At 38.3% G+C, this 27,656-nt stretch overlaps 1 protein-coding gene across 6 annotated transcripts; it reads left to right on the plus strand.

Annotated features, from left to right (window-relative positions):
• Positions 1 to 524: 524 nt before the first annotated feature.
• npas2 (neuronal PAS domain protein 2) lies at positions 525 to 27,656 on the plus strand. Of its 6 annotated transcripts, none has more exons than XM_072446434.1 (22): positions 525 to 768; positions 18,213 to 18,411; positions 19,769 to 19,825; positions 19,967 to 20,121; positions 20,243 to 20,334; positions 20,426 to 20,515; positions 21,117 to 21,237; positions 21,953 to 22,066; positions 22,147 to 22,265; positions 22,394 to 22,476; positions 22,545 to 22,651; positions 23,091 to 23,238; positions 23,324 to 23,408; positions 23,490 to 23,624; positions 24,108 to 24,194; positions 24,282 to 24,368; positions 24,559 to 24,750; positions 25,143 to 25,352; positions 25,781 to 25,959; positions 26,304 to 26,396; positions 26,489 to 26,699; positions 27,277 to 27,656. In XM_072446434.1, exons 2-22 carry the CDS (start codon positions 18,356 to 18,358, stop codon positions 27,532 to 27,534), a joined length of 2,679 nt encoding a protein of 892 aa, XP_072302535.1. In that variant the 5' UTR covers positions 525 to 768; positions 18,213 to 18,355; the 3' UTR covers positions 27,535 to 27,656. The 6 variants fall into 6 exon arrangements, with proteins under 6 accessions (XP_072302535.1, XP_072302541.1, XP_072302537.1 ...); XM_072446440.1 differs by having other exon boundaries at positions 26,489 to 26,537; XM_072446436.1 differs by having other exon boundaries at positions 25,784 to 25,959.

The following is a 27,656-nucleotide window of genomic DNA, read 5'->3' on the forward strand; positions in this document are numbered from 1 at the left end:
CCGCAAACTACTGTCTGACCAGTCAATGAAGATAAAAGTATATTTATAGCCCTTCTGCCTCCCAACCTTATTTCAAGTTTCCAAGTCTTATCTCACATAATTTGTTATTGAGTTTCTTGTCATAAATAATTATTTTACACTTGTAATAAAACGTTTGGAAATACTATGTCGTGTAGGAAATGTTTGGAAGGTTGAGTGCCAACAACATTTGGTCTGAGGGCAGTATGGCTCCTAGGCCTCCACAGGGATATTTACTGTATTGTACCAGAAATATTCAGTAGCACTACTGCTGTGCTACTCGCCATAACCGACAGGTGACGCTGTTGCATTTCGTTCGTTTTTCATGCAGCTATGGAGTTTTCTACTAGAATATACTTATGAATGTGCACAGTAGTTTAACCTATTGATTCAAAGATCATCTCACACTATTATTCTTGTGCTCATCTTCATCTTGATAAAACGTTGTTTGAATGTGAGATAACTCTGTCAGTGGGCGGGGCTAATGCAATCTGTCTATCCAGTGTCAGAGGCGTCAATCACTGCTTCATTATTACTAATGTATGAACGTACAACGCGTCGCTTTGGTTGGACTACATCTGAGCGGAACCATTCTGTCATCGATCTCCACCAATAGGTCTTTTCTACGCCAATGTCGCTCTGCACACAGACCCAGTTTCATCTATAAACTTTTGGATTACAGGACGGTGTTGCAACGCGCAAAGCCCCATATGCTAGTGTTTTTATCAGGCTGAGCAGCACTGGAACAAGGTAAGTTGTCTACTTGTTTAAACTAAACGTTGCGCGTGGAATGGGAGAGTTTAAAAGTCATGACAAGATGTGTAAAGTGCAAGGGGCAAATGCTTTGTACACTGTGGGACGATTGACTATTGTATCGTAAGTATAGATTGACAATTATTATCAATTTCTAATCCTACCTGTGGCACCTCAAAGTCAATCAGAAAGAAGCGTTGTGGAAACTGAATTATTGAGATGAGATCCAAGACTTTACGTGTTTCTAAATAATACCAATATAATGATAATCATGTCATAATCGTGTCATGTTTCATTTGGGTTAACCCATTCATAGACACCACCAGATAACACTGGAAATAAGAGGCATGCTAAAATTTAGTTTAAAATGGTTAATATTGTATATGAATATATTTTTAAGTAACCCATCACAGGACTATATTACATAAATGCCTTAAATGAAATGCAGTGAAATAATTCACATTTTTAAGAAAAGGCCTTTAGAAATAATATATTCCTTAAACCCTCTGAACAAGAGTATTAGACAGACATTCATTTGATATTCTCAAACCAAGAAGTTATTGTTTAAGTTTAAAGTGAGCATACATTAAGTGTAAAATGACAATGAGACTGTGGGTTGACAGTTGAGGGGGACAGGATGGCTTCTGACTGAACTGGGGTGTTCACTGCACCATATGTTCCTCTTACATCATGCTGCTAAACATTTGGGTCTGCCTCATGACTAATGCCACATGCAACATTTCTCCCTTTTGTGAAGAACATTTGCATTTCTCAAGATCAAAGAACAACTCGAATCAAATAGAAAAATGTGATGGTAGTGATGTGTTAAAATGTCTAATATTTTTACCCTCTATTATAATACTTTATTAGACATATTATATATCTATCTATCTATCTATCTATATCTCTCTCTTTCTACATATCTATATATCTATATATATCTATATCTATATCTCTCTCTCTATATATATAGATATATAGATATATCTATCTATATATATATATATATGTATATGTGTGTGTGTGTGTGTGTATGTATATATATATATATATATATATATATGTGTGTGTATATATATGTATATATATATATGTGTGTGTGTGTGTGTGTATATATATATATATATATATATATATATATATATATATATATATATATATATATATATATATATATATATATATATATAAATAAATAAATAAATATACTTAGGGAATCCTTTATGACAAAATATTGGAATTTTAGGCTGGGCAGTTTCTGTCGTTCCATCAAAGTTCAGACTTTGGAGGAAGAAATTTGGCCATAATTGAATTAAATAGTCTGTCTTGATTATGTTTATGAAATCAACATGAAAAGCCATGTTCCAAAGAAAGAAAAAAAGAAAGAAAGAAATATCAGGGGAAATTATATTCATTGTTTATTGTTTTATGTTGCACCGAATCACCAAGACAAGTTCCTATGTTTGTGAATTCTGTTCATTGACGATGGCAATAAACCCTTTTTGATTCTGATTCTGATGCATTGTTTTATTTAATGCCCAGCTCCATTGATATTTCTATTTGTGACTTTTTAACCTTAGTTCAGTGATTAAATGCAGATCAAGACAGAGCTGCAGGTAGCACTGAGCAGTACATCTGAATTAGAATTATACTGTTTGAATAATTATGGTTAGATCTATTGATGCAACTGCAACACTAACACTGCATGTTTTTGGTAGAAAACCTTTCATGGTTCCTGGCATAAGCCAGCGATATTGTTATAAAACATGTATAATAACTTTTTTTTTATTGTAGTTCACCCTTTTCTGCTGTGAAAAGAAATGTGTTATCTGGAGAAAGAGCAAACAACTGTCATATTTCTTATTTGTTATTTTACTGTATTTATGCTGTATTTAATTGTGTGTTTTGAGTATGAATTTGTACTTTGAAGGTTAGTTAACTGATGACACAGAGCTCCATCTCTGATGTTACAGCGTATGTTGTGAGAAAGTAGGTTACTGGGCCATGTCCTGCAAGCTTAAACTGAACACTAGTCGGAATATTGCTAGAGCTGCTTAGTGTGACTGGGCATGCACAAATGGTTCAGGGCTGTGCAGCGGTGAAGGGAGCGCTTTGGCTCTCTGTCTCTTTAAGAAAACAGAGCGCTGCTCCACATAGAATGAATGTTGAATGTTCAGCCCATCGTTTCTCCTCAAACACAGAAAAGCAGTGAAATCTGACAACAGGTTGGCTCACGTCACAGGTCGCATATTACAAGAACCTAGTCCCCTTGTTTGTCAATGGCATTATCTTTTTGTCTGATTCCCCATTTACCTATACTCCTCAGCCTAGTTCCATCAGCTGTGTGCATTTCAAGTGACAAAGCTTTTACATATTTTAAGCATAGACCAAATCAAACTTTAGTTACCAGCCTGTACCGGTTACATGTAAAGGTAGTTTTATCTTTAAAATAAATGCACTGTGATTTTAGGAATAGTGTAGAAGTATAGAATATACAATTATTATCATGTTCTAATCTTATCTGTGTCAGCTCAAAGTCAATCAGAAAAAAATAGTTATGGGAACTAAATTACTGAGGTCAGACCCAAGACTTTATGTGTGGGAAAATAATACAAATATGATTATATTAAAGGCTGTAGGCCTGTATCATGTTTCATTAGGGTTAAATTAAATATTTCATCACATTTTCAAGAAAAGGCCTTTAAAAAGAATATCTTCCTAAAACCGTCAGAACAAGTATCAGACAGACATATAATGAATGTTGAATGTTCAGCCCATCGTACACACATTAATACACCTATGCATATACAGATACATATTGATACTTACAACATAGACATACGCTTAGGAAGAAGGAGATCTCCAAGAAGGAGATTGTGAGTTCGATTCAGGGGCCAGACCAAAGTCACATGACTCTGGGTGACGTCTGCATGTCCTCCCTGTGTTACTTGTGGTTCTCTCCGGGTTCTCCAGCTTCCTCCCACCGTCCTAAGACATGCATGTGTTAGGCAAAACTGGCAACTCTAAATTGGTCCTAGTGAATGACTGTGAGAGTGAATATTGTGAGTATCTGTGTTAACCCTGTGACGAGCTGGCCCCTGTCCAGGGTGTACTCCGCCTAGGCCCCAAACCTTAGGCGGGGTAGGCTCCAGTCACCCACGACCCCTACCGGGTACAAGCGGTAGAAAATGAAATGAAGTTCATCACCCCTGCTCCCCCCTGGGACCTAACAACCCACCAGCCCATCCCCATGCCACCCCAGACCCTATGGTATTTTACTTAGTTATGCTCTACGAAAGAATTAGCATTAATGCTGCAATTATATTGGCCCAATAACAGATTTGACTGTTTTATCTGTTACTACTTCCCTCAAACCCTCTTTTTACAGTTATTTGTCAATCTTTACTTTAGTCCATCATTTAGAGAGAATATTGCGTATTTGCTTCCTAACCCTCTGGGTGTGACAGACAAAATGTTCAGCTGCAGTTATATAACTGTCCCTATAAACGTCATAGTTCTCATTGCAGTAGCTGATCATCTCCAAAGCGCACAGTCATTGTCCTCTGTAGCTTCAGGCTTGGCTCCTCTGGGCAATGACTTGGACATTTAGCCTCTTTTTATACAATGTACTATTTGTCGTGCTTTGGGTTGTTAATGCGCACATGCGTTAGCAGCATGAAATAGATCTGTATCTCCACACGATGAAGACCCCTTTAAAGCCTGTAGTTCTTTCCTTTGGCATCAGTGTGTCTTTATCTGTCTTAGTACATGCAACGAAGTACATTCAATGTTAATATGTCCTAATACGTAAATAAATTATGTAACTACATTTTTTATATAATTTATTTAGTGCAGTATGCGCTCAGCTCTTAACTCTCAAAAAGTCACTAGCTGTAGGTGCGGTCCAAAAGTATTACAGGAGGAATACTTTTTTTCCACAATATGTGTGGCCCAGCCCTTGTGTGTGACCTAGATACGACTTAGGGAGTTGGCTTCATGTGCATTACTCTGCAATTTGTCTTTGTGGTGTAAACTATACAACAGGAGAAATGTCTTAATCATGTTGGGTGATGTCTAAAAGAAAGGACCGGCTGCAGTTGCTGCTTTTGATGTTCAGCGGGTCACGTTTTATCTCCAATGTCAAAAAGCAAACCTCAATTACTGAATGATTTCCCTTTGACCCAGAAAACCTAATTTGCTTTAATTATGTTCTGCCCCTGTAAAATGCCAAATTAGAGTAACAAATAAAAGCGATTGGAGAACCATTCTCAATAGGTTAATGTTGAATACGGCCACAGGGCTACAAGCCATGTCTTTTCTCGTATTATAGTTTCAAGAGTAGATCAATAGGCGTAACCAGGAAGTTTACTGTAAAAAATTAAAGTAAAGATTCTCAAAACTTTGGCCTAGAAGTAGGAAGAAAAACTATGATGTTGCTGGTAGTGCAAAATAACAAGGTCTCAAACTAAATGTATGATTCAGAATGAGGACTAAATCACAGGCTTAACCTTTATTTGTCCCACAATGGGGAAATTCCAGTGTTGCAACACAGAGTAGGTACAGAAGTATAATAATAAAAACTAGATAACTTATAAAAAACACTCTTGTAGAAAAACTCTTATAAAAAAAACCTCTTATACTCTCAATAAAAATAATAATAACAATGATAACACTCTTGTAAGAGCCATATTGAGGCCTTGCACATGTTTGCACCACCAGCCACTGTGTGGCGCTGTAGCTTGTTGGGTCCTGTCTGGGTGTGGGCAGGTGACCCCTATTTAAGGCCTAATTCTCCTGGCCTCAGGGCTACAGTGTGGAGGCATCATGGATGTATTATACAATTTTTGACCGTGGTCGATGTGCAGGTGTTTGAAAATGGCAACAGGAGCTAATAAAAGGATTCTTCACCGAACACAGGAGTATTGGGCTCTTTATCCACGCGTCCAAACACTTCTCACTCTGTTAGCCTAGGGCCGCTGGCCACTACAACTCTTATTTACAGCTGTTATATGGACAGAGAATATTGCACCAGATGATTGACAGTATTGTACATGAATATGACAGTATTGCACATGAATATGACAGTATTGGACATGATTATGAAGCTGAATGACACGTGTTCAGGGCTAACAGTGTTTGTTATAAAGTCTGACAGCAGCAGGAAGGAAAGACCTGTCTCCTTCACACAGCGAGGGTGGATCAGTCTGTCACTGAAGCTGCTCTCCAGAGTGGACAGAGTGTCCTGCAGAGGGTGACACTCATGGTCCAGCATAGATGGGAGTTTAGCCAGGACCCTTCTGTCCCCCACCTCCTGCACCGAGTCCAGAGCGCAGCCCAGGACGGAGCTGGACTTCTTGATGACTTTGTCCAGCCTCCTCCTCTCCCTCTCTGTGACGCTGCTGCTCCAGCAGACCACACCGTACAGGAGCTGATGCCACCACAGAGTCGTAGAAGGTCTTCAGGAGTGGCCCTGTCACTCCAAAAGACCTGAGTCCCCTCAGGAGGTAGAGCCGACTCTGGCTCTTCCTGTACAGTGCGTCTGTGTTATGAGTCCAGTCCAGTTTGTGGTTCAGATGAACACCCAGGGACTTGATAATAATAATAATAATAATAATAGTAATCTCAGGAAAAATCTGAAAATAAATCATTCTGTAGTAGTCACTTATTGTTGTTTGTCTTAAATATTATGGTCTAAAGTTTTACCATGTCATCCGTTGGTAAAAATCAATGCTAATCTCAACTATGCAGCAATACTGTGCATTTGTGTTAAGACAGTTGTCATCAGTAATGTTTTCAGTCTAACAATCTCAAGTTACTCCATTAAAAGTGTCAATGTTATTATCCCACTTTCCCGGGGAAAATGTTTATGTATTAAGCAAAATCTCCTTGTGGAATGATATAACATGCACTGCTACTGTGATAAATAATTATTCCTGTTCCATCAGCTGAAATGTCTCTTAGCAGCTATTTGTGAATCTGTAGCCCTCTGGAAATATGAATGCTTTCCATTTGTGGGCATGCTGCTGTCGAGATCAAACTCTGTACCAGTGGAAGACAGTGAAAAGGGGAAAAAGCTGTAACTGATAGGAATGAAGATATGAAGTCATATTTTCCATTTAGCATTTGCAAAAGGCATTTGAGATAATTGGCACATGAGAGTGATGTTTGTGGTTTTCTCATTGATGAACTGCATGCATGTTTACATTTATATGATGTTAGAATAAAGAAGAATGAGGTGGAGGCAGCTTAAATATGTTGTTTCTGTTTTTAAGAAAATGTTTGAATTCAAGAGATACAGGCGTTTGGCAGACTTACAGTAGGGGCATAAATAATCTTTTTCATATTGGATGGGACAGGGTGCTATGTGACCAGCATTTAGAATATGTTTGATTAGAGATAGGAGGAATATCACAAATGGGTAATATCCCAACTGTTGTTTTGGAGATATGCAAAATTAGAATATCAATTGTATCATTTATAATTGAAACTATTAAAATGTGCCTAAAGGGAGATAATAATGTGCAGTGTAATCTCCCATACATGAAGGGATATTTTTGCCCTTTAGCTCTTGAATTAATGGTTTATTCGCGTTTTTGTGCAATACCTCGACTAAGACATTTACAGGCACATTTTAGCGCATTCCTGATGCATTATTATTTATCGATTTATTGAGATTTTTCTTTATCAGTTTATTTTTTTTATATTCATTTTTGGCATTATTGCCTACATCTGCTATATATTTGAATGAAAGTCTATGACATGAAGACAGTTTAGTCAAAGTTCAAGTTATTTAGGGTTATATTTTGACAAAAAAGAGGAGAAAAACAGAAAAATTGTGCTTTGTTAAATTTCCATAATATTATGGGTAGGTTTATTTCAGTGTTAACTAAACATGACCCTATGTGTCATTTGTCTTTGTTGGTGTCATCACCACGTCCAGTTACGATGCGAGTCGCAGTCACAAATTTAAGCCCTGGAAAAAAGACTTGCTTAGTAGTGAAACATCAGACAAGGGCAAGGCCAACTGAATATTTTACTGTCGTTGGTTATATTTTATTTCTGGATGTCTCAAACTCCTCACCACTAACAAAAATGTAATATTCAACAATATCTTTCTCAATTGTTATATTTTTCTAGTATCTGACTAAGGATGTAAGCGGATGTAACCTCTAGACCTTGAGACGTGAAGCAAAGCAGTGTTGATCTTTCCACTCATGCCCTGCCCTAAAATCCTGACCTACATGACTCACACACAAGGCAGTGGGCAATCGCAACCTTTCCTTGGCAGCAGACAATAACAGCACTGCTGCAATAATTTTGTCATTCATTTAGGATTGTTCAAAGAGGATAATTATGAGAAAGAATTGGTGAAAGATCGACCTGTCGAACCTGTTGAAACCACGCTTAGGTTTAGGGGCCACCAACAATAATCCTGCTGTTAGATGTGTAACTGCAAGTTTGGGTAAAGCATCCCTAGTTACCAAAAAGATTATTGACAAATGCTGCTTTTAGGGCCGCAAGAAATGTATTAATCACATCTAATGGATTATAGAAAGTCAAACAAAGTAAGTAATCAAATAAACGTTAGCTGGGCAATACACCGACTACAAAACTTGCCATGATCTGAGAGAAGAGGTTTTATTTCTCAGACCGAGCCAGAATCACATAAAAATGACATGGCAAATGTGTAAATGTTGTATTTTTGATGAAAACACCCTTCCATCTGTAAATAATCTCCACCAGAATGTAAAAATGTAGTAACAATCTCATATTCATTGGCCTTTTGTGTTCAATTGAGACAGGGAAAAATGACCTACGTAATTATTAAGTTCTTGCATAAAAGTGCATGGGATGTGGCAGAGCTCAGAAGATCTTCACATTCTCATTCTGTCAAGGAGGTTTCATTTGTAATTAGACAATTGTTAATTTGCTCTGACTAATCAGCTTGCTGCTAAAAAATTAGGTTTTCTTCGTTATTATGTGAAATACCAAATTTAATTGCACTGATGATTCAAGTCTAATCTATAAAAATATATAAAAATCAGGTTCCCAGCAAATCCTTCAATTATTAGACAACATAGTCTAATGTCGGGCGGGACAATTGAATAATTATCAACATTTTTATTTGTATTCAATTTGATCCTGTCATATTAAAGACGAATAAAACTGAAATACATTTCCTGAACACAAACAATACAGAATTTGAATCAGACACAAGAAAAGACACATTTCTTCCACCAAAGTGTGAACTCTGCTCCAAACGTCATGCTTTTATGTGTACAAACAATCAGAAATGACTGATTGATTAAATAAATGTTAAAAAGTATGGTTAAGGGTTCAATGCCATGTCCCCACAAAGCATCAACGTTTACCAAGTGTGTATGTGTGTTTATTCCCCCTTAACTATTGACAAGTCTGCCCGGCAAAATGGATTTTACATTTTCATTTCCTTTTTCCCCCTTGACCTGTCCTCGTGCCTCTATCATTAGTGAAACATTATTATTAATATTTTTTATCTTTTATAGTTGACAAAATATGCTTTTCCTCTGGATTTTTAATGAGAAATCAAGGCACACATTATTCTAGGCAATTAACATTGACCAGACTGATAAATTGCTCCAGTTTGACAATCTCCCACTACTTCAGACTGACAGAGTAAGAACATATGCCTTAATGGATATTTAAAGATGCTATTGGAGGAAAAGAAAGGGCTCATTGTTACCATGGGAACAGCGAGTCAACTCAACACTGTCTAATTAACGGCATCCAAGGCCTTCATGAGATCAACCGTACACCGACACAGACATGGCTACGACATGGCTTAGCATCACAGAGAAATCCGGATTACCAAATTTCCACTCTGGCTGAAGGCCTAGATGTTGGTGTGTGCAGAAGAAAAGCACACGCAGCAGTTATAATTCAGCCTGTAGTGCTCACGGGCCCTAAATGCCATCTCATTATCCAATAGCATGACCTACATAAATGAGCGGAACTAATCTCTATGTAGGCGGATGCTGAATAATGCAGGGAATTGTGGAGGATCTGTATGAATCTTATATGCTTGCACACACTTGTTTGGTCGCTGGCATAGCAACAACTTGTTTAGCTTGACTTACATCCAGACCAGTGGCCCCTGACTCAGACGGCCATTTCTCAGAGCAGCTGGTGAGCTTTCTGAGATTTGGCCCGTTCTTGCCGTTTTCAGGCGTTTATGTCATAAAATATAAATCTACGGGTCTTTTTTGTCTATGGTGATTTATATTCGAGTTTTATCCTGTTCATATTTATGATGCATTATTAAAAAATAAAAAGATGATTTTGAAGGGATGATTCAAAAACAATTTTCCGCTGCTTATCATAAAACACATAATAAATAAAAGATGACTGTGTTTATTGTTAATATAATTGCTAATGTTTTCTGCAGGCTCTGACATTACACGCCAAAAAACATGTTAATTATTCATAATGCGGGATATATGAGGCTCATGCTAATTCCTGTATTATGGTTGCTTAAGCCTGTGGAGCCATTCATAAGATATTGTTTACCAAAACCAAAAGGTCTGTTGGAAAAAAAAGGAATTCTACCTGTAGCAGGGGTCCACACTTATTCAGTCTTAATATGAAGTTTACCCAAAATATTTGTTACTTCTGTAAGAGTGGGCATTGACAATAATGAATGCAAATAACAAATGTGAAATGTCTGTAAATGGATTCACAAAAGTGCTAAAATATCCCCTTACCCCTTGAAATTTGACCATTTTCTTATTTTTAATCTGCTCTTTTTTTATAGCATTTTCCACGATAAGCGGTATACTCAATATTAACATTTTTCATCTTCAAAACAACATTCACAATATTATATACATTTGGACATATTGCCCACCTCTCCTCCTGAGGATAGGGCAGGATTTCCTTAAAGTTAAAGAACCAATGGCAAATTGGCCCAATCCGCAGGAAGCCAGAGGGATTGTGGGAATGATGATTTCTGACTCCAAACATTCGACGACTACTAAAATAACTCTTTTCGATAATAGTGCGGGCAAATGCATTCGCTTCAGTTACACCGGGATGCACCCTCAGTTCGTTTGGTCTGGACTGGGCCTGTTCTCCTCGCTTCCATTTTGAATATACCAATATACTAAAAGAGCAATATACTACGGGTAAAATCATGTTGTAAATGTAAATAATCTTTGCTCATTGTGTGTAGAAAGTATAGTCTCTTTGGTTGTCATTGTTTCCTAGAGTAAGCTGACATGAACCAAATAAATGAAAGCCTGTCACATCCTTTCAGTATTCGTCCTTATAGAGGAGGTAAACGCAGCTGCTTGTCAAAAGTTTTGCATTACTTCTTAATGGCTCCAGTGGAATTGCCAGGATATGCCATGCACTTTTCATTCCTTATTGCCTGTCTTTCTGTTCTGTAATTTGCAGCCCTGTTTATTCCTTTCATTGTGTTGAATTACCGCTTTTATCCATCAAGGCCTGAGCACTAATGAATGCAGTTTAAAGTGAAATGCTTGCATATTGCCTGTTAAACATACAATCATTTACAGTCTATTTTATCTTTTCAAGAGTCAAAAGCGTGTGTAATTGTGTGCCAGCCCCAAGACTTGAAAATAGACATTGTTGTTTGAGAAAAGGTTTTTGCATGTCATTTGTCGTGTCTATAGAGCTACAATACATTTGCTGTCACTAGGTTTGATTCTTGATGGTGTCGTATCTGTGTAAATCTGTCCTTTGTAAAATGTTCTCTGAAACATAAGAGAAAATAAATTCATATTAATATCTAAAATTGATCTTACTATTCTATGTACAGATGTGCATGGTTGATGTGCATGATTCTAATTCTAATGTGTCATACTGAACAAGTGAAAATCCTTCTTGCAGATGCTCTTATGCGCGTGAGAAGAGGGTTTTGGTAATGCTCCTCCACACAATGTATTGTGATGGTCTACAATAAAGGGAAAGGTGAATATACTGAGAGCTGATAGGTGATAGCCCTAAGCAGCATTGTACTCAGCACTAAAGCCACTTGAAAATGTCAGTTTTCTGGCAATAGATGAAGGCAACATAATGGTGTGCAGAGAGAGCATTTGTGTGGTTAGAGCTTAGAGCTTAGAGCTTAGAAGTGTCCAGAAAATTAAAAGATATTAATATATATGCAAATGCTTCCCCCCAGCCGTAACATTGTAATACATGTTTACGCTATTTTTACGAGACAAACAGATACTATTTATTTGAAAAACAAACCACATATACTGCATGACTAAAAGAGGGAATTAAAATATAACCAATCTATTAATGAACTAAATTTAAACTAAAGGTTTGTGTAAAGAGCTTTCATAAATGTATTCAACTTCTGTTCTGGCTCAGGGACGCTGGGCCGGTCCAAGTCACCATGGGCCTGAGGGCGGGTCACAGGGCAGACAAAGACAAACCACATCTATTCAAACGTTTATTCACTGTCCTCATTCCTTTTCATGAATCAACCACCATTTGTGATACACATATGTTTATCATAGAACCACTGCCAATTGTGTCTTAATTTGATAATTTGAATAGTTTTGTGTGATAAAATGTGAATATATGATTATATTTCTGTGATGTATTTTATCTGCATAATAGTGATATTTTATCTGCATCATTAGTCTAAGAGAAGAAAGGGTTTGTGACAAACTGCATTTGTTTGTGAAGGTATCATAAAGATGGGCCAAAGAATGTTGCCCCAGGGGGGGAGTTGCACCCCCCTTGCAGGCTTTATCTCTATGGAAAAATACCAAGTGCCTTGATGTGAAGCTGACCAATGAGAAATGTGACCCGCCTATTCCAGAATATCTAATAAAACCAACCAGCATGGGAAAAAACGGGGGGAGACGCAGGAGGGTCAGCCAGGCTCCTTACAACGGCCTGGCTGACACAGCCCGGCGTTTTCTCCCATGCATGCCATACAAATGTCTGATATTTCTGTGTCGTTTCATATTCTAAGTTGAATTGTGTTCTCGATGTGTTACGGAATAGCATCGGTGTATGTCTCCTCCCAAGGACATTTTCTGATTCCATGACATTTTGTTATTACCACTTATCAAGACAAAAGTATAGTCCTAATCTGAAGAAGTGTTATTTCTGCAGAATCATGCTGGTCCTTAATGTGGAACTGGATTAAGCGTGAAATAATCCCATCTGTCGTCATAATTGACATGATTTGTGGGCCATGAACGTCCCCAGTTCCTGTCACACAATCTAAACCTTCTTATTGATATTTTGGTTATTTTTATCATTAGCAGGTACCTTTAGACTGTTGACCCACATTTAAGGCTTCATCTGGTGGAAAGGTAAATATGTGAGTTATAAATAAAACATAGGAAGTAAATGAGGAAGTACATTAATACAAAAACAAAAGCATAACGTGTTTTGTTTTTCTAGTGGCTTCTGTTTGTCACCAGAGAAACAAGAGTTTAACAAATCAGTAGTTTAATAATGCACTTGGCTCATGCAATTTACATTTTTTGCATTGGAACACAGCTGGCATATAGTTCTGCCATGGAGTTTTGTTTTTGAGTGTGTGTGTGTGTTTTTAGAGCTAGTCGTTTTAATTGTATTGATTTTTTATGATATGGCAGATTGACCATAAGGGCCCTTCATGTCAGTCACTCCACTGCTGGTGGACAAAAGTGTGACATATTTAATGTTTATTACTAATATTATTGGTATGCTTCACTTATGTTTAAATTATGGCCTATTGAATGTGTATATTTCTTGACTATACTTTTGCTGTTTAAACCTAACACAGCGTTTAATCTACAATGTTTGGTTCTGAGTTCTGAGTTAAACTGGTGCTCAAGTTATTCTAAATTCGTTGTCAATGTTTATGACACATTCCCAAACTGTGACTGACAATACAGTGGAAACCTCTGAGTGGGATCTTTTATTTTACAGTTCATATGGCATGTAGACCTACACTATTCAAACTTAACCCGCCAGATAAACAAGCGACATGTGGTTTTCACAGCCAAGTCACACAAGACGCAGCGGATCTAAAGCCACTGCCATCACATCCAAACTCAGGCTGGAGTTTGCGTCCTCACAGGTGTGCGTCCTTCTGCGCCGAGCACGTGTTAAAGCTTACAGTCCCTCTGCAGGTCTCGGTCTGCAGGTCTCGCTGTGGTCGCTCACTGCCGCTGCTGAGTATTGAGCTCTCTCGCAGCTGACCTACTTTCAGCTCCGCCACACAGCCCTGTTTACGAGCCTCTGCCCGCGGAGGAAGTGGAGGACACGGCCGGGGGAAAACACTCGGACTCCGCTCGCAAATCGCGGCCGAACCCACGGATTTGGAAGTCCTCGATCGTAGTTTGGTTCCAGTATTATTGTCGGGGCGTCGTTAACTTTGACAGCGGTTATGCAATTGCGCGCGCGTCCGTTGCAGCGCCTGCACGCGCGGGCTCTACATTGTTAAAATGACTGAAATTAAAAGGAAAGTAGTGCTGAAGTGAGGACCGGTTTGGAAGGTTTGTGGGATTTATCTATTGATTTGTCCAGCGTTTTCGCGTCGTTTAGTGGGCGTTAAATGCGTCCATCGTCAAAGTTCACTGGCGAGCCGATATGATTAGCCGACTTGTGGAGTTAATCATTTTCTACCAGACCCTCTCAATAATGTGCCAGAGCAAAATGCACATTTTGAGGGTTACTAGACGCTCCTGAACGCCGCATACACGTTCTGATCTGTGTGTGTGTGTGTGTCAGCAAGTGCCCTGGTTACAAGGCTGGAAAATAACCTATTTTCCTTTGCTGTTGACATAATGACTAAAACTACAGATATTTTCACATTTCCCTTCTGTAATAGCAATAATAGCCTCCATTGGGCATATCCCTTTGTTGTTTACTTTGTGTTTGTAGTTTGACATCTTGTTTATTTTTGTTTATTTGTTTTGGGGTCACTCTTTGCTTTCATGTGCTTTTTGAATGTTACAATGCTTCTCAGTTTGACCCTTGCTTGTGACATAATTGCTAGGTGACTGTGCACATACACAGGGGTCCTGTCTCTATCATAGTAAAGCATTTGTCAATTTGTAGTGCTTCCTGTTATTTTATCACCACCGAGCCTTTGACAGCAATCACAACACAGCACCTTTTAATCTCAGACACCGGAATTAATGACCTATAATCAAATGTTATAAATCATTTAATTGGTTTTGACTTGATGGATGAAGTGGTAAAGGTTGGATAGCAATGCCAGTTGCCTGAAATTAATACTGATAATACTCTATCCATCACAAGAGCAACAAAAAATGTGGTTACTACACATTCTTGTGTTTGTTTGCGTCTAAACTGTGTACTTGAGCTTGGTGAACTCTGGAGCAAAACCTTATGCTGATAACATGTTTACAAGGCACTTAATGCTTACTAGATGATTTATTATTTTTGCAGAGGTACTTAAGGAGTAAATAGTTATAAATAAGTGGATCAATACACACTGAATGACCAACATTTGGGGCATCTATAGTAGCTTAAAATCAGACCAAATGATTTTGAAAATATATCATTTGTTATACACTTATAGGCAGCTTTTTGTGATTTATTTTGAAGAGATTCCTGTTGCTCAACCTTGTTTTACTCTGTGCATAATTGATGGCTCTAATCTTCAGTTTGAATCAAGATAAACCTGATTGGCAATTTTAGTGTACCGTATCATTAAAGATACTAGGCTAGCATCAATCGTTCAAAAAATAAAGCTGAAGATTGTTTCTGTTCTTATTCATTATGTTCATTCAGAGAACTGTCTGAAATGTAAACTTGTCTGGACAAACTAGCCTTGCCATAATTAGTCATTGTAGCTTCAGTTATAATAATTTCTTTATTGGAGTTAATACCTTAAATTAAACTAGCTGTCTTTATCTAATATCACCAAAAATGTTCAAATGGCAAGCAAATAGTGATCAAAATTTTGCTAAAATAAATCTAATAATTTCCCATTAGTGTTTACAAATAAGTATTAGGTGCTAGCAAAAAATGTTTTTATGTGAGACCCCCCATGAAAGATCTTAGCCTCTCCTAGAAAAGAAAAGACTGTAGCCCAGTACACGAGACAGATACATTTTTAAAGAATGATTACATCTACTAACAGTAGCTCAGAGGACTGCTATCTATGTAGGTCACATTTGACAGGTTTGTGTGTTTTGGCCACAACCAAAATGCCAATCACTTTGATGCAGCAGCTACTCTTTGTCTGTGCCAAAAAGTGTGATTCTTAATTCTTTTGCGCCTTGTACTGTATATTTAAGCTGCAGCAGTGAGGGAAAATTGTAAAAGGAAGCAACTGTCTGGAAAGTAGCAGGCTGTCTGGTTTCTGGAGGTGAAAGCTATTTTCTCATTTAAGGCATTGTACGTTTTCAGTAGATGAACAAAAATGTCTTTCAATTTGTAATTTCTACACACTACTAGTAAATATTAACTGTTTGCTAGTTACAAATAGGCTTACTGTAGTGTACTAGTGTTCATGGTATTGTAGCCAGGGCAGCAAACCAAAGTTGATATATTAGGTAGTAAGTGTACGAGGTTAGTTTGCAAAAATCCATACTTTTTCAAGCAAACATACAAAACTGTCCATAGAGATGCATTAGACAAAAATATAAAGTAAGCATAACTGCAGTGGAAAAACTCTTTACTTCTTACTTGAGTATGGTAGTTTGTATCCTAAAATAGTCAATAGTCTCCACTCCACTACTGTGCATATGTTGTTTTTCTCAATAAGAGAAAAAAATAAACAGTAAAACTAAATGTGTCTTTTTGAGCCCAAGGCAAAGTAAAGATAAAGGTAAAGTACAACCTCAGATGTTGGTACACTGTAGAGTAAAGCAGTGTAAACTAAGACAGAAAGCAGTCGTTTTTGCTGGTTCCTGGTCAAATACATACAGGATACTCAAACATGCCTAAAGGTATAATTGAATGGATGAAAAATAGATAAGTTTTATATCATACTGTGGCATGATGTTGAACCCAAAACACTGTTTCTCAAACAGATGCTCAAAAAGATAAGCATAAAACAACTACTGTGAGTTGCTGTAACATGAGTTTGCTGACCTCTTCATAGCTGCACTTAGTCTGATTTGAACTTGAACATGACTTGCAGCAGAAGTTCAAGTTGCTGGTTTTACAGTCCCCTAAGGCCCCTGTGTAACCAGAGTTCGGTGTTTTAAACTTGTAAGGTGTGGTTTAACCTCTATACATTAAAATAATGCAGGTTGGTGCAGTTTCACTTTACCCAGTCCCATGAAGACAGTTTGGGACTATTTGTCTACTTGGTAGGGCTGCAAGGTCACAATGAAATCACAATTTGAATGGTCATAATTAGCAATTTACAAAAATCGCAATTTCCTCTGCAAAAAAACAAAATGACCTTAATTCATAATGTCATGTGAATACTGTTATCGCTGTATTTGTATTAACGCTTTAATTTAGTCACAAGTGATCAATTGCTGTGTATTTTCAAGTTAAACTTCTGATTTCAATCATTTTTTGTTTTAAACATGTTCTTTTCTAAACGTAGCTCTGATGTGCTGTAATGGTGTTTCTAATTAATTTATATATAAAACCTATTAAATAAATCTGAGTTCTAAAAATATGTTACACGTGCAATTATTTTATTGGTTAAAATTTCAGACTTCTCAAATGTTCTGGATGTTTATTAAACGTAAACTTTTAACAGAATCATATTATTAATACATTTATCACAAATTGAATTGCAATTGCAGTGCTTCAGACATCAAAGGTAATCATGGTAACTGAAACACTACTATTCAATCACTGTTCATTTCTCTCCATTTCTCATTTCATTACCCCAAGAAATGGTAAGTAATCACATTTGGCTCGTAGGTTTAAGGACAAAGAAAGGGACACATAGTGTGGTACAGTATCAGATGTAAAGTTAAACTCCTGCTTTGTGTTCAGATGTAGGCTACACTTTGTCTAGGTCAGTATGTCTGACTTAAGGTGAGACGTTCCATCTTCAATAAACATACATTCATTCAAAAACATGGACCAATGGCCTGCAATTAAAATCCTCCATTATATATTTACAATATGGTGAAAAAGGTTTATCATTCATATATTTATTTATTATACAAATATATCTTAGGTTTCTGTTCTTTTGTATGGTGCTTACGTGTGTGAGGTTTTCCGAGAGCTTTGACCTCAAATGTCCTGCTGCTTGTTTTTGAAGTTGGCTTTAATTCAGGTGGAGGTGAATAAAGTTACATGGTGGGTTATCAAAAAGCTTTCTACTGGGTCAGGAGAAATCCTTCTTTGCATCTTCACCAATACTGGCCTCATACAAAACCTGAAGATAATGGTTACTTATTACATGAAGTATTTATAAATACTTGCGTCTATGAGACAAGACACTGAAGACAGACAATATGGCTCACTGTTTTCTTGTGTGTTGGCAGGATTTGCTGTCTCTCGGGTGGCCTCTAAGCAGTGGAGAGAGGGGGGCCTACAGTAGGTTTTTGCTGTTGAGTTTTGGGACACAATCAGCGCGGATGGGCCAGATAAGACTGCAGAGAGGGCTTGGCCGGGAACTGGAGTGAGCATGGACAACTTGGCCGACTACAGTGGCTCCTGTGCATCCACACACAGAGAATGGGAGTAAGTATTGCATTATAATACATTTTCGTCTATTTATTTGGTCAGGACAATGCTTAATGTTTGGCTCACGCAAACACACTTTTACCTGTGTGGCAGGTAAAATGTCTTGCCCAAAAACACACTTATACATGACATCATGTTTTGGATGTGGATATTGAATAAGCAAATAAAATAATTTGCTTAGTTGATTCATACATTTACTCTATGATATACATTTTTCTCACTATAAATATACATACAAGCCATTCATCCTTTTTCTTTCGCTTGTCTGTGGCCGGGTCTCAGGTGCAGCTGTCTTAAGCAGGGACTCCCAGACTTCCCTCACCCAAACACTTCCTCCATCTTCTCTCAGGAGACCCCAAGGTGTTCTCAAGCCAGTCAAGAGACATGGGCCCCATTTCCTTGGGCCGGTGCGATTTGGGGGTGCTTTCACTGTCTCTATCACAGTGTCGAATAGCAGATATAAACAGAAAAACCACCACAGTCCCACATGTGATAACGTAAATATTGAATTGACATGCTTAGCAAATCAGCTGTTTCCGCTTTATCGCTGTATGCCACTCGCTTTGAGTGTGTAATGTGAGTATTTCCAGTGCAGAACACAGAACACCAGCCAAACTCAATGCATTACACAATGAGATATCAAAATGTATTGTAGAAATTAAAAAAAAAATCACAAAATGGAGATGGAAACTAACTTTGGTTCTTTTCAAAGACTATAAATTCAGGAACTGTAATTACCTACTTGACATACAGAGTTGACTTCAGAAATGTCATGGTGACGTGCCACATATCGACTGTTGTTACTTCCTGGTTACTTCCTGGTCAGACCTGGCCTGACCACGCCTCCTGCGGTCTCCGGGGTAGCGTGTCTGTGCTGTAGGTGATGAATGTGGGATAACAGGTGCAAAAGGGTGCATTGCAACCTCATTTAAATTCCATGAGCAAAAAATAATTACACTTAAATAACTAACATTGTCTTTGCACTTTAATACTCCAGTACACAGAGTGAACGAATAATGCAATGTAAAGTGACTTTGGCTGTCAGGAGAATAAAAGAGACATTTGTGATTAAACAAGAGGCTCCAGACAAGAACAAACTGAATACGCTTTAACAAAGATTTATCATTCATGGCAGAATCTTGCATATTTAATTTTCCTTCTTTCCATAAGGAAAGAGTGAAAAACACACACTTAAAAGATTTCTTAACCAATACTTAATCTGTCTTCACTATGCATAAGCCATAACTTGACTCAACAAAGAGGAATGTGACCTAGATTCATATGAAACCATTTCTTTAAACACTCCTTTTAAAACCATTAAATAGAACTAACAAAACTTTCACATTTTTTGCAGCACCAGCAGCTGTGTGGAAGATTTGATGGACGATGATGAGAAGGACAGGGCAAAAAGGTACCACTGGACCGTTAAAGATCTCATAATTGTGTAGGGCGTTAATGCCGTATCATATTAAATGAGCATTGTTAAGCAACTCAACTTATTTGCTCTAAAGTCAACTGTTCTATAATAATTTTCATCTGTTGCCTCCCTAAGGGCATCCAGAAACAAATCAGAAAAGAAAAGAAGAGACCAATTCAATATGCTCATCAAGGAACTATGCACCATGCTACAGGGTCAGGGACATCCGCGCAAGATGGACAAGTCCACCATTTTACAGAGAACAATTGACTTCCTACAGAAACAGAAAGGTTAGAAGTGTGCGTGTAATGTTTTGTGATCTAATTGCAGTTATTCCCTTTAACATACAGGTAACGCAAGTTACAATAAATGCAGAGCTTTAGTTAAACTCAAACCTCTTCTCCCTTTCAGACATCTCTGCCCACAATGAAACCTGTGATGTGAAGCAGGACTGGAAACCCTCTTTCCTCTGTAACGAGGAGTTTACGCAGCTGATGTTGGAGGTGAGTTCATACAAATATTGACTTCAAACTTTTACCTTGCTTGTCCTGATTGTTGTAATGTAAATTCTTATTCTTAATTATTATATTTCAGGCCTTGGATGGTTTCTTGGTAGCATTAACTACAGATGGAAATATAATTTATGTGTCTGACAGCGTGTCCTCACTTATTGGCCATTTACCGGTAAGTTACAAACATAATACAAGACTACAGTTAAATACTTTGATCTGTAAATAAGATAAGATAATCCTTTATTGTCCACACATGGGGAAATTTCGGTGTTACAACGCAGTAGATACAGGAGGAAAGGACAGATAGGAAGTAAGAAGAACTCTTATAAACAAAACAAAAACGCTTATTAACAAAACTCCTCTCATATCTTAATAGGGAATGGAGGGGGAAAAAAGAAGAAAAAAAAAAATAATAATAAAATAAAGTAAATAATAATAAAGTAAAGTAAAAATAGCTAGCATAAGACTAAATAATACTAATACTAATGGTAAGTAAACACTCTTATTTACATTAGTTATATGCACCTGAATATGGCCTTAATTGCTTGTGAGTATGACAGTAATTGCACATGAATATGACGGTATTGCGCACGATTAAGTCAAGTATTGCACATGTTCAGGGCTAGCAGTGTTTGTTAATGGTGGCCTGCTGCACAGTCTTGTAGCACAGTCACATTTTGAGACATGTATAGCACTTAACATGGTGTGATTATATCCGTTACAATCTTTTTTTAGTCTACAAAACACTGATCATGTTTTGTCTGTTGCACCAGTCAGATATGGTGGACCAAAATATCTTGAACTTCCTCCCTGAGCGTGAACATGGTGAGGTCTATAAGCTGCTGTCGTCCCACATGCTGATGACTGACCCCATTGCTGCTGACTTTCTTGACAGTGAGTGGCCTTTTGTAGCTCTTTCTGTCTGTCTGTCCGTCTGCTTCATTACAACATAGCAGAAGCAGCGCTCTACTTGTCCAATATATCTGTGAATTCCACCACCAAAGGCTATTTTCACATACAGTTCAAACATATTTATAAAATTACTTTGCCAGTGTTTCAACCGTGTATTCCACATAGACTCTGAATACAGACGTCGGTTATATATAGACCAAATGACCAAATAGGCCTCAGTAGATTATTGGCTCTAATTAGCTTGTATCTATGATTAGCCTTTTTAGCTAATAATAGGAACAAGCTTAGTATGATACTTTAAATCACTGTTATGTTAGCAGCGTAATCCAACGCAGTAATGTAGAATCTGGGACTCGAGATGTTGACCTTAATCCACATCATCATTGAGCTTATGTGAGAACAAGAGGGAGCAGAGCTGGCAGCTCAGTTTAAAAGGCCAAACACCATTGGCCTGGACTGATCTTTACTCAGTGAGCCCTTGAATTACATGATCACATTTGTATATTGTGAGATAATTATAATAAATGGATAAAAATGCACATAGACTTTTTAAATCGCCAACGACTTTTGCAGTAGTCGTAAAACATACAGAAGCAATTAGAATCATGTGATGTGTCCTCAGTTGAACACAGAAGGTTCTTTCAACGTCCCAAGAAATGCTGCTCCAACAAATAACACTGCCATTTGTTTTTCTCAGGTGAGACACACATTGAATTTTGCTGTCATCTATCCAGAGGAAACATGGACCCTAAGGAGCCGCCTGTATATGAGTATGTTAAGTTTGTGGGAGATTTCAAGTTTCAAAACAATGGTAAGCAGCATTTTTAATACCATCATTTTTACTATTGATGCCAATGATCTAAAATACAAATGTTGGATGTCTCCTGACAGTGCCTACGTCTTCTTGTAATGGTCTTGAGTTAACTTTACCTAGAACTTTGCAGTCTTCGCTGGAGGAGCAGGTCTGCCTCATCGCTACTGTGCGATTAGTCACTCCTCAGTTCTTAAAGGTAAGATAAGTCCCTTTATCTGTTTCCATGTACACTAAACAAGTTATGTTTGGGTGTTGTTTAGACGTTACAGAAATATTTAAAATGTCATTTTAAAAGTAATAACTGTTCACTTCTGTTTCCCAAAGGATTTATGTAATGTGGATGACGTTTGTGATGAGTTCACGTCTAGACACAGCCTTGAATGGAAGTTCTTGTTTTTAGATCACAGGTAGATTTCTGTTCTAACAAAAATATGTTATATTTCTATTCTATTCTTTAACACTTGCTTTATTTCAGGGCTTCACCAATCATCGGCTATTTACCATTTGAGGTTCTTGGGACCTCGGGTTACGATTACTATCATGTGGATGACTTGGAGCTTATTGCTCAGTGTCACAGGCAATGTAAGTCAGTCTGCTATTCAGGCTTTTTGTATATATTAGGTAAAAATGAATACCTCCATATTTTTTATCCCGATGACAATAGTCAGATAATATTAGATTACTTCAACAGGAAAAAAGTCTTTTAAAAAGTCTTTAAACGTATTTTCTAAGGTTTAATTATCAGACAAATATGAAATGTCTGTAAAATTAATGACAAAAGTGCAGAAATATCACCATATACTCTCATTTGAAAGTTTACAACATAGCTTTTTCACTTTTATTTTGAATAGGCTCTTTTTGTTGCCTTTGTTACTATAAACGTTACACTCAATATTAACATTTTGCATGCCTTCAAAATAACATTCACAATATTATCTACATTTCGATATATTGCCTACTTTTAGTACATGCATAACTGTTTAATACTACTGTGTGCTCATGAACGCCTTTTATACCTTAGTGATGCAGTTTGGAAAAGGCAAGTCGTGTTACTACCGTTTCCTCACCAAAGGCCAGCAGTGGATATGGCTGCAAACACATTATTACATCACCTATCACCAGTGGAACTCCAAGCCTGAGTTCATCGTCTGCACTCACACAGTCGTCAGGTATGTATCATCATATTACAAATATGACACGTCCATATGCTGTCTGTAAGCTTGAGTCCTCACACATAGTGTCTTTGTGGCGCAGTTATGCAGAGGTCCGAGCTGAGAGAAGGCGAGCGTTCGGCCTCGAAGAGCTGTCCCCTCCTGAGATAGCCCCCTCGTCAGTGAAGGTAAGGGTTAAACATGTCCCGTGCAAGGTCAGTTCTGATGTATAATGCCTGACAGCTGAACAGCATTACTCTGTGTCCCAGGCACAGGAGCTCTACTTGGACATCTGTTCGACACTAGACCCTCCCCGGGACAGAAACAGCGCTGCACGTTCAGTATCGTCCCACAGCTCTCGAAAGTCCTCCCACACGGCCCTGTCCGACTCGGCTTGTGAGTCACTTAGAAAAATCATTCACTCTTTTTGTCCTGTGTCCTAGCTTTTAGTGATTTGCATTGTTTGGTGTTACCTTTCCTGAGTCAACCCTCTCCAATTGTCAAAGCTTTGGAGCAATATGTGTCTGCATTTTCCTCTTTTGGCACCTGCTACCAATTACCTTAGTGCATCTGTGATTAAAAAAAATAAAAATTAAGGGTTTTTTAAGGTTGAAATTGGCCTCTTTTTTCTTTTATTGGCTTTTTTATTCCAACATTATGACTTTCACACTATTTACAAGTGATGTTGCAACTTATACCTACAAAACACACACACAATTTCATAGATATAAAATTTCAAGTATGACAAATCAGTTGAAAAGGAGTTTGAAGAAGACAAACTTTTAAACTCCCACTACCATGGCACCAGTTACATTGTGTGGGTCAGTGCTTTAAATTTGACCGCAATAATAGCGTAATGATTGTGTTGGTATTTTTGTGCAGCAAACAGCTACAGTGAGGCCTGCACACCGTCATGGCAGCCCACCTCCATCGGGACAGAGAAGACAACCAGACTCCAGCCCAGCAGTTCAAAGGTCAGTCTTTTGAGATTAAATGTTCGGTGAGAAAAGCATGTCTGTGGTTGTGCTGAACTGTAAAACCTTTGTCATTTCCTCTTGTAGAATTTGGTTCAAAGACAAAATTCTTTTGACCCTATCCCCCAGCTGAGCCTCCCTGTCTCTCCTACCTGCAGCAAGCACTCCGGCATGGTTGGTGCTACCCTCCCTCCTGTTTACATTGTTTCAAACTATATTGTATGTGCTGCGATTAAATCATGTCCTCCTACTATGAAATAAGTAATTGTGTATAATTTGGGTATTTAAACATGTAGAATAAACATATTGTAACACTATTAAAATCTGCATGACTAAACCTCACACTGGCTCTCCTGTGTTTCAGTCTCAGCAGTCAGCCCCCCCACAGCCTCCACAGTCCTCACATATGTACCAGCTCCCGCAGCCACAGCTCGGGGTGATGAACCAGCTGAAGGAGCAGCTGGAGGAGCGGACGCGCATCCTGCAGGCCGACATTAAGACTCAACAGCAGGAGCTCCACGACATTAAAGAGAAGCTTCACCTGGCTAATCTGCAGGTGAACACTCACGCTGAGACAGACATGCAGAAAACACTGGGTTAGGAAGGTCAGATCTTTTTATTTTTTTTCTAATCTAAAAAAAAAAAAGAGTGACAGTTCAAATAGAACTTTTACTGGTGAAGAAATACAAACGTAATAACGAAGGTCAAATCTGAGGACAATTTTTGATTTGATAATACTACTATGTCATTTTTTATAGTATCATGTCAGGATAACTGGTAAATAAATAATTTGTGATTAAATTAAATGTACATTTGAAACCACCGGCTGCTTTGAGCTCTGACCTCCTTGTCTGTAGAAACAAGTCTAGCCCCACCAAGAGGCCACCAGTAGTAATTTCACTCTGGAAGTTGTACATTTAATTTTTACACACTGGTATTTTGTTTCAGATGTTGTTACAGCAGCCGATCCACAATGACTTTGGCCAGGAGCAGCCCCCTCAGCAGCAGCCCCCTCAGCAGCAGGGTCCAGGGAGGCCGTCCTCACAGGGGTCGGGGGTCATAAGGCAGCATGCGGGACGTCCCAAACCACAGGCCTGTGGAGCCCACAGTTCCTCACCTCACTCACTCATGAGAGAAAACAGCTCTCCATCATCGCAGGTACAAGAACTTTGTTTTTTAAACAAAACAACACCCAATTAAATAAAATTAAGAAAGAAAAGAAATGGTAATGACAAAGTAAGTAATGTAAAAAATAAGAAATCATTCAACTTAACTCAAAATGTAGTAGTGATATAGTAAATTACCTTGACAATATACAACAACTGACTTAAGTACTTTGATTCTGTGAATTCCTTACTACATGAATAGTTTATGTACCATTTATATCATATTATTTAGGTGTCTGACAGCACATTTTGAGTACAGACTGGCATTATTTTTTTATTTTTTAACTATAAAGTTGAAAATAATTCTGCTTCATGAATGATTATTGGGTCTTGACTAAGTGTCTCATTAAAGAAGGCTTGTGCTTTTTTCGTGGGTAAATTGGCACTGATGTGTGAACGTCTTGCTTTGTGTTTGTGCAGCAGAGGATTGGCCGCAGCGGGCAGGTCCAGGCTGCGAGCGTACCAATGCAGACAAACACCAGCCTCACCATGCCCTTTTATAATAACCCTATGATGTTCTCCCAGACCAATACAAGACCTCTGCAGGATACAAACCAAAGAGCCACTGACAGCGAGTTCAGTCAAGAGGGACAGCTACGGTAATAATACTTCAGAACAATGGAAGCTCTGACCTTAGTTTAAATACAATGACAGAGTCAATGACACCGGGCTATTTCAATTTTCTTCTACAACACTGGAATAATCAGATATCCCAATAATTAGATCTAATTTTTGGTGTGTTTACAGCACAAGAAAAATCATCAAAAACACCTGGTGATTCTTGTCAGTTGTGGACTTTTAGTTTAAAATTAATTGTAAAAATATGCTTTACCTTTGTCTTTGCAATATTAGTTTGTTATTGTTTGCATAATTTCTCTTGTCAAAACCTAATCTCATAACTCCAGAAATCAGACTTTCCCTCTAAAACATTTATCGCCCACAGCATGCTTCTGAACCAGCCAATGCAGACCCTCGTCCCAACCAGCAGTGTCTCTTCACAGTCTTCACAGTGCAACATGGGCCTCCCCCAGACCATGTAAGTCTTTATTATTCTGGACATCAACTTCTGTCAGGACACACTTATTCAGTATTGTGAATACATTTAACAGTGTTCATTCCTTTTCACAGATACACGTTGGAGCAGCAGATCATTGGGCCTTCGTTCTCCATGCAGCAGGTGAACTGTAACGCAGTGCTTGTTCCCTCTCCGGTCTTCACATCTCCTGTCATGATCCCTCACAACGGTTTTATCTCACATCAGTCACACTCAGCTTACCACCCTCAACCTCAGGCACCGCGCCACTCACTGCAGCTCCAGCAGCCTCCGCAGTTCTTTCAGGTACATGCTAACCCTGTGCTGTAATTGTCTATTGGTCTGGTCCTGGTCAAGGCAACTGCATAATACACACAGTTACATCACATCCACGCACAGAATCTACTTTTGTATCTGCAGTGATACAAACACTGAGCATAAGTTGTGTCTTAGCAGCATTTTTGGCCTCTTCTGAATGAGGAATGCAGTGGCTGTGACTATTGGAGCCTGTAGAAATGATGCCTGGTGAACTTGTGTGTCATGTCTTGTCTTTGTTTTAATGTTAGTGGCCTGATGTGATCCCTTCTGTAAACAAATGTAAATCTGGGTATTTATAAAGAACCCTTTAACCTTGATAACCTGAGAGGGTAGTTGCCACAGCAACAAGTATCAGTGCCAATGCCGCTAGTGACTGGAGATAAGTGTCATTACCATTCATTCAGAAACACCAGCTGATCTGAGATTAAATCTGAGTTAAATTGTGTTTTACTACCTGCTAATTTAATCCGATCATCTCAAATCACAGGTCATAATAAGGTGTGAAATAAAGTTTAAAGAAGTTAAGATGAAAAGCAAAGTAAAAAGCATTTTATTTTCTCTGCAGATGACTCAAGGACTTGGATCTACGTCTGCATTCTTGCACACCACAAATGTTCCACAGCAAAGCACTGTGGGATACATTCAGAGGCAGCCAACGCAGCAGCAACAACAGCAGCAGCAGCAGCAACAGCAGCAGCAACAACAACAACAACAACAACAGCAGCAGCAGCAACAACAACAACAACAACAACAGCAGCAGCGGCAATACCAACATTCCCAAAACCAGAGCGCCAGTGACTTCCGCAACATGTTGACTCAGTAGCACTGGGACTGGATCTGGTTTGCACTGCCACTTTTGGAAGTCACAAAAGTGAAAACACATGCTGTAGAAAGAGTCCTCATGGTTGGGATGAAAAGACCCATTCAAATGGACTGGTGAGTGCA

This window comes from Eucyclogobius newberryi, unplaced genomic scaffold (assembly GCF_026437365.1).
Source record: "Eucyclogobius newberryi isolate DKJ021-1_F unplaced genomic scaffold, fEucNew1.0.hap1 SCAF_15, whole genome shotgun sequence".
Classification (NCBI taxonomy): Eukaryota; Metazoa; Chordata; class Actinopteri; order Gobiiformes; family Gobiidae; genus Eucyclogobius; species Eucyclogobius newberryi.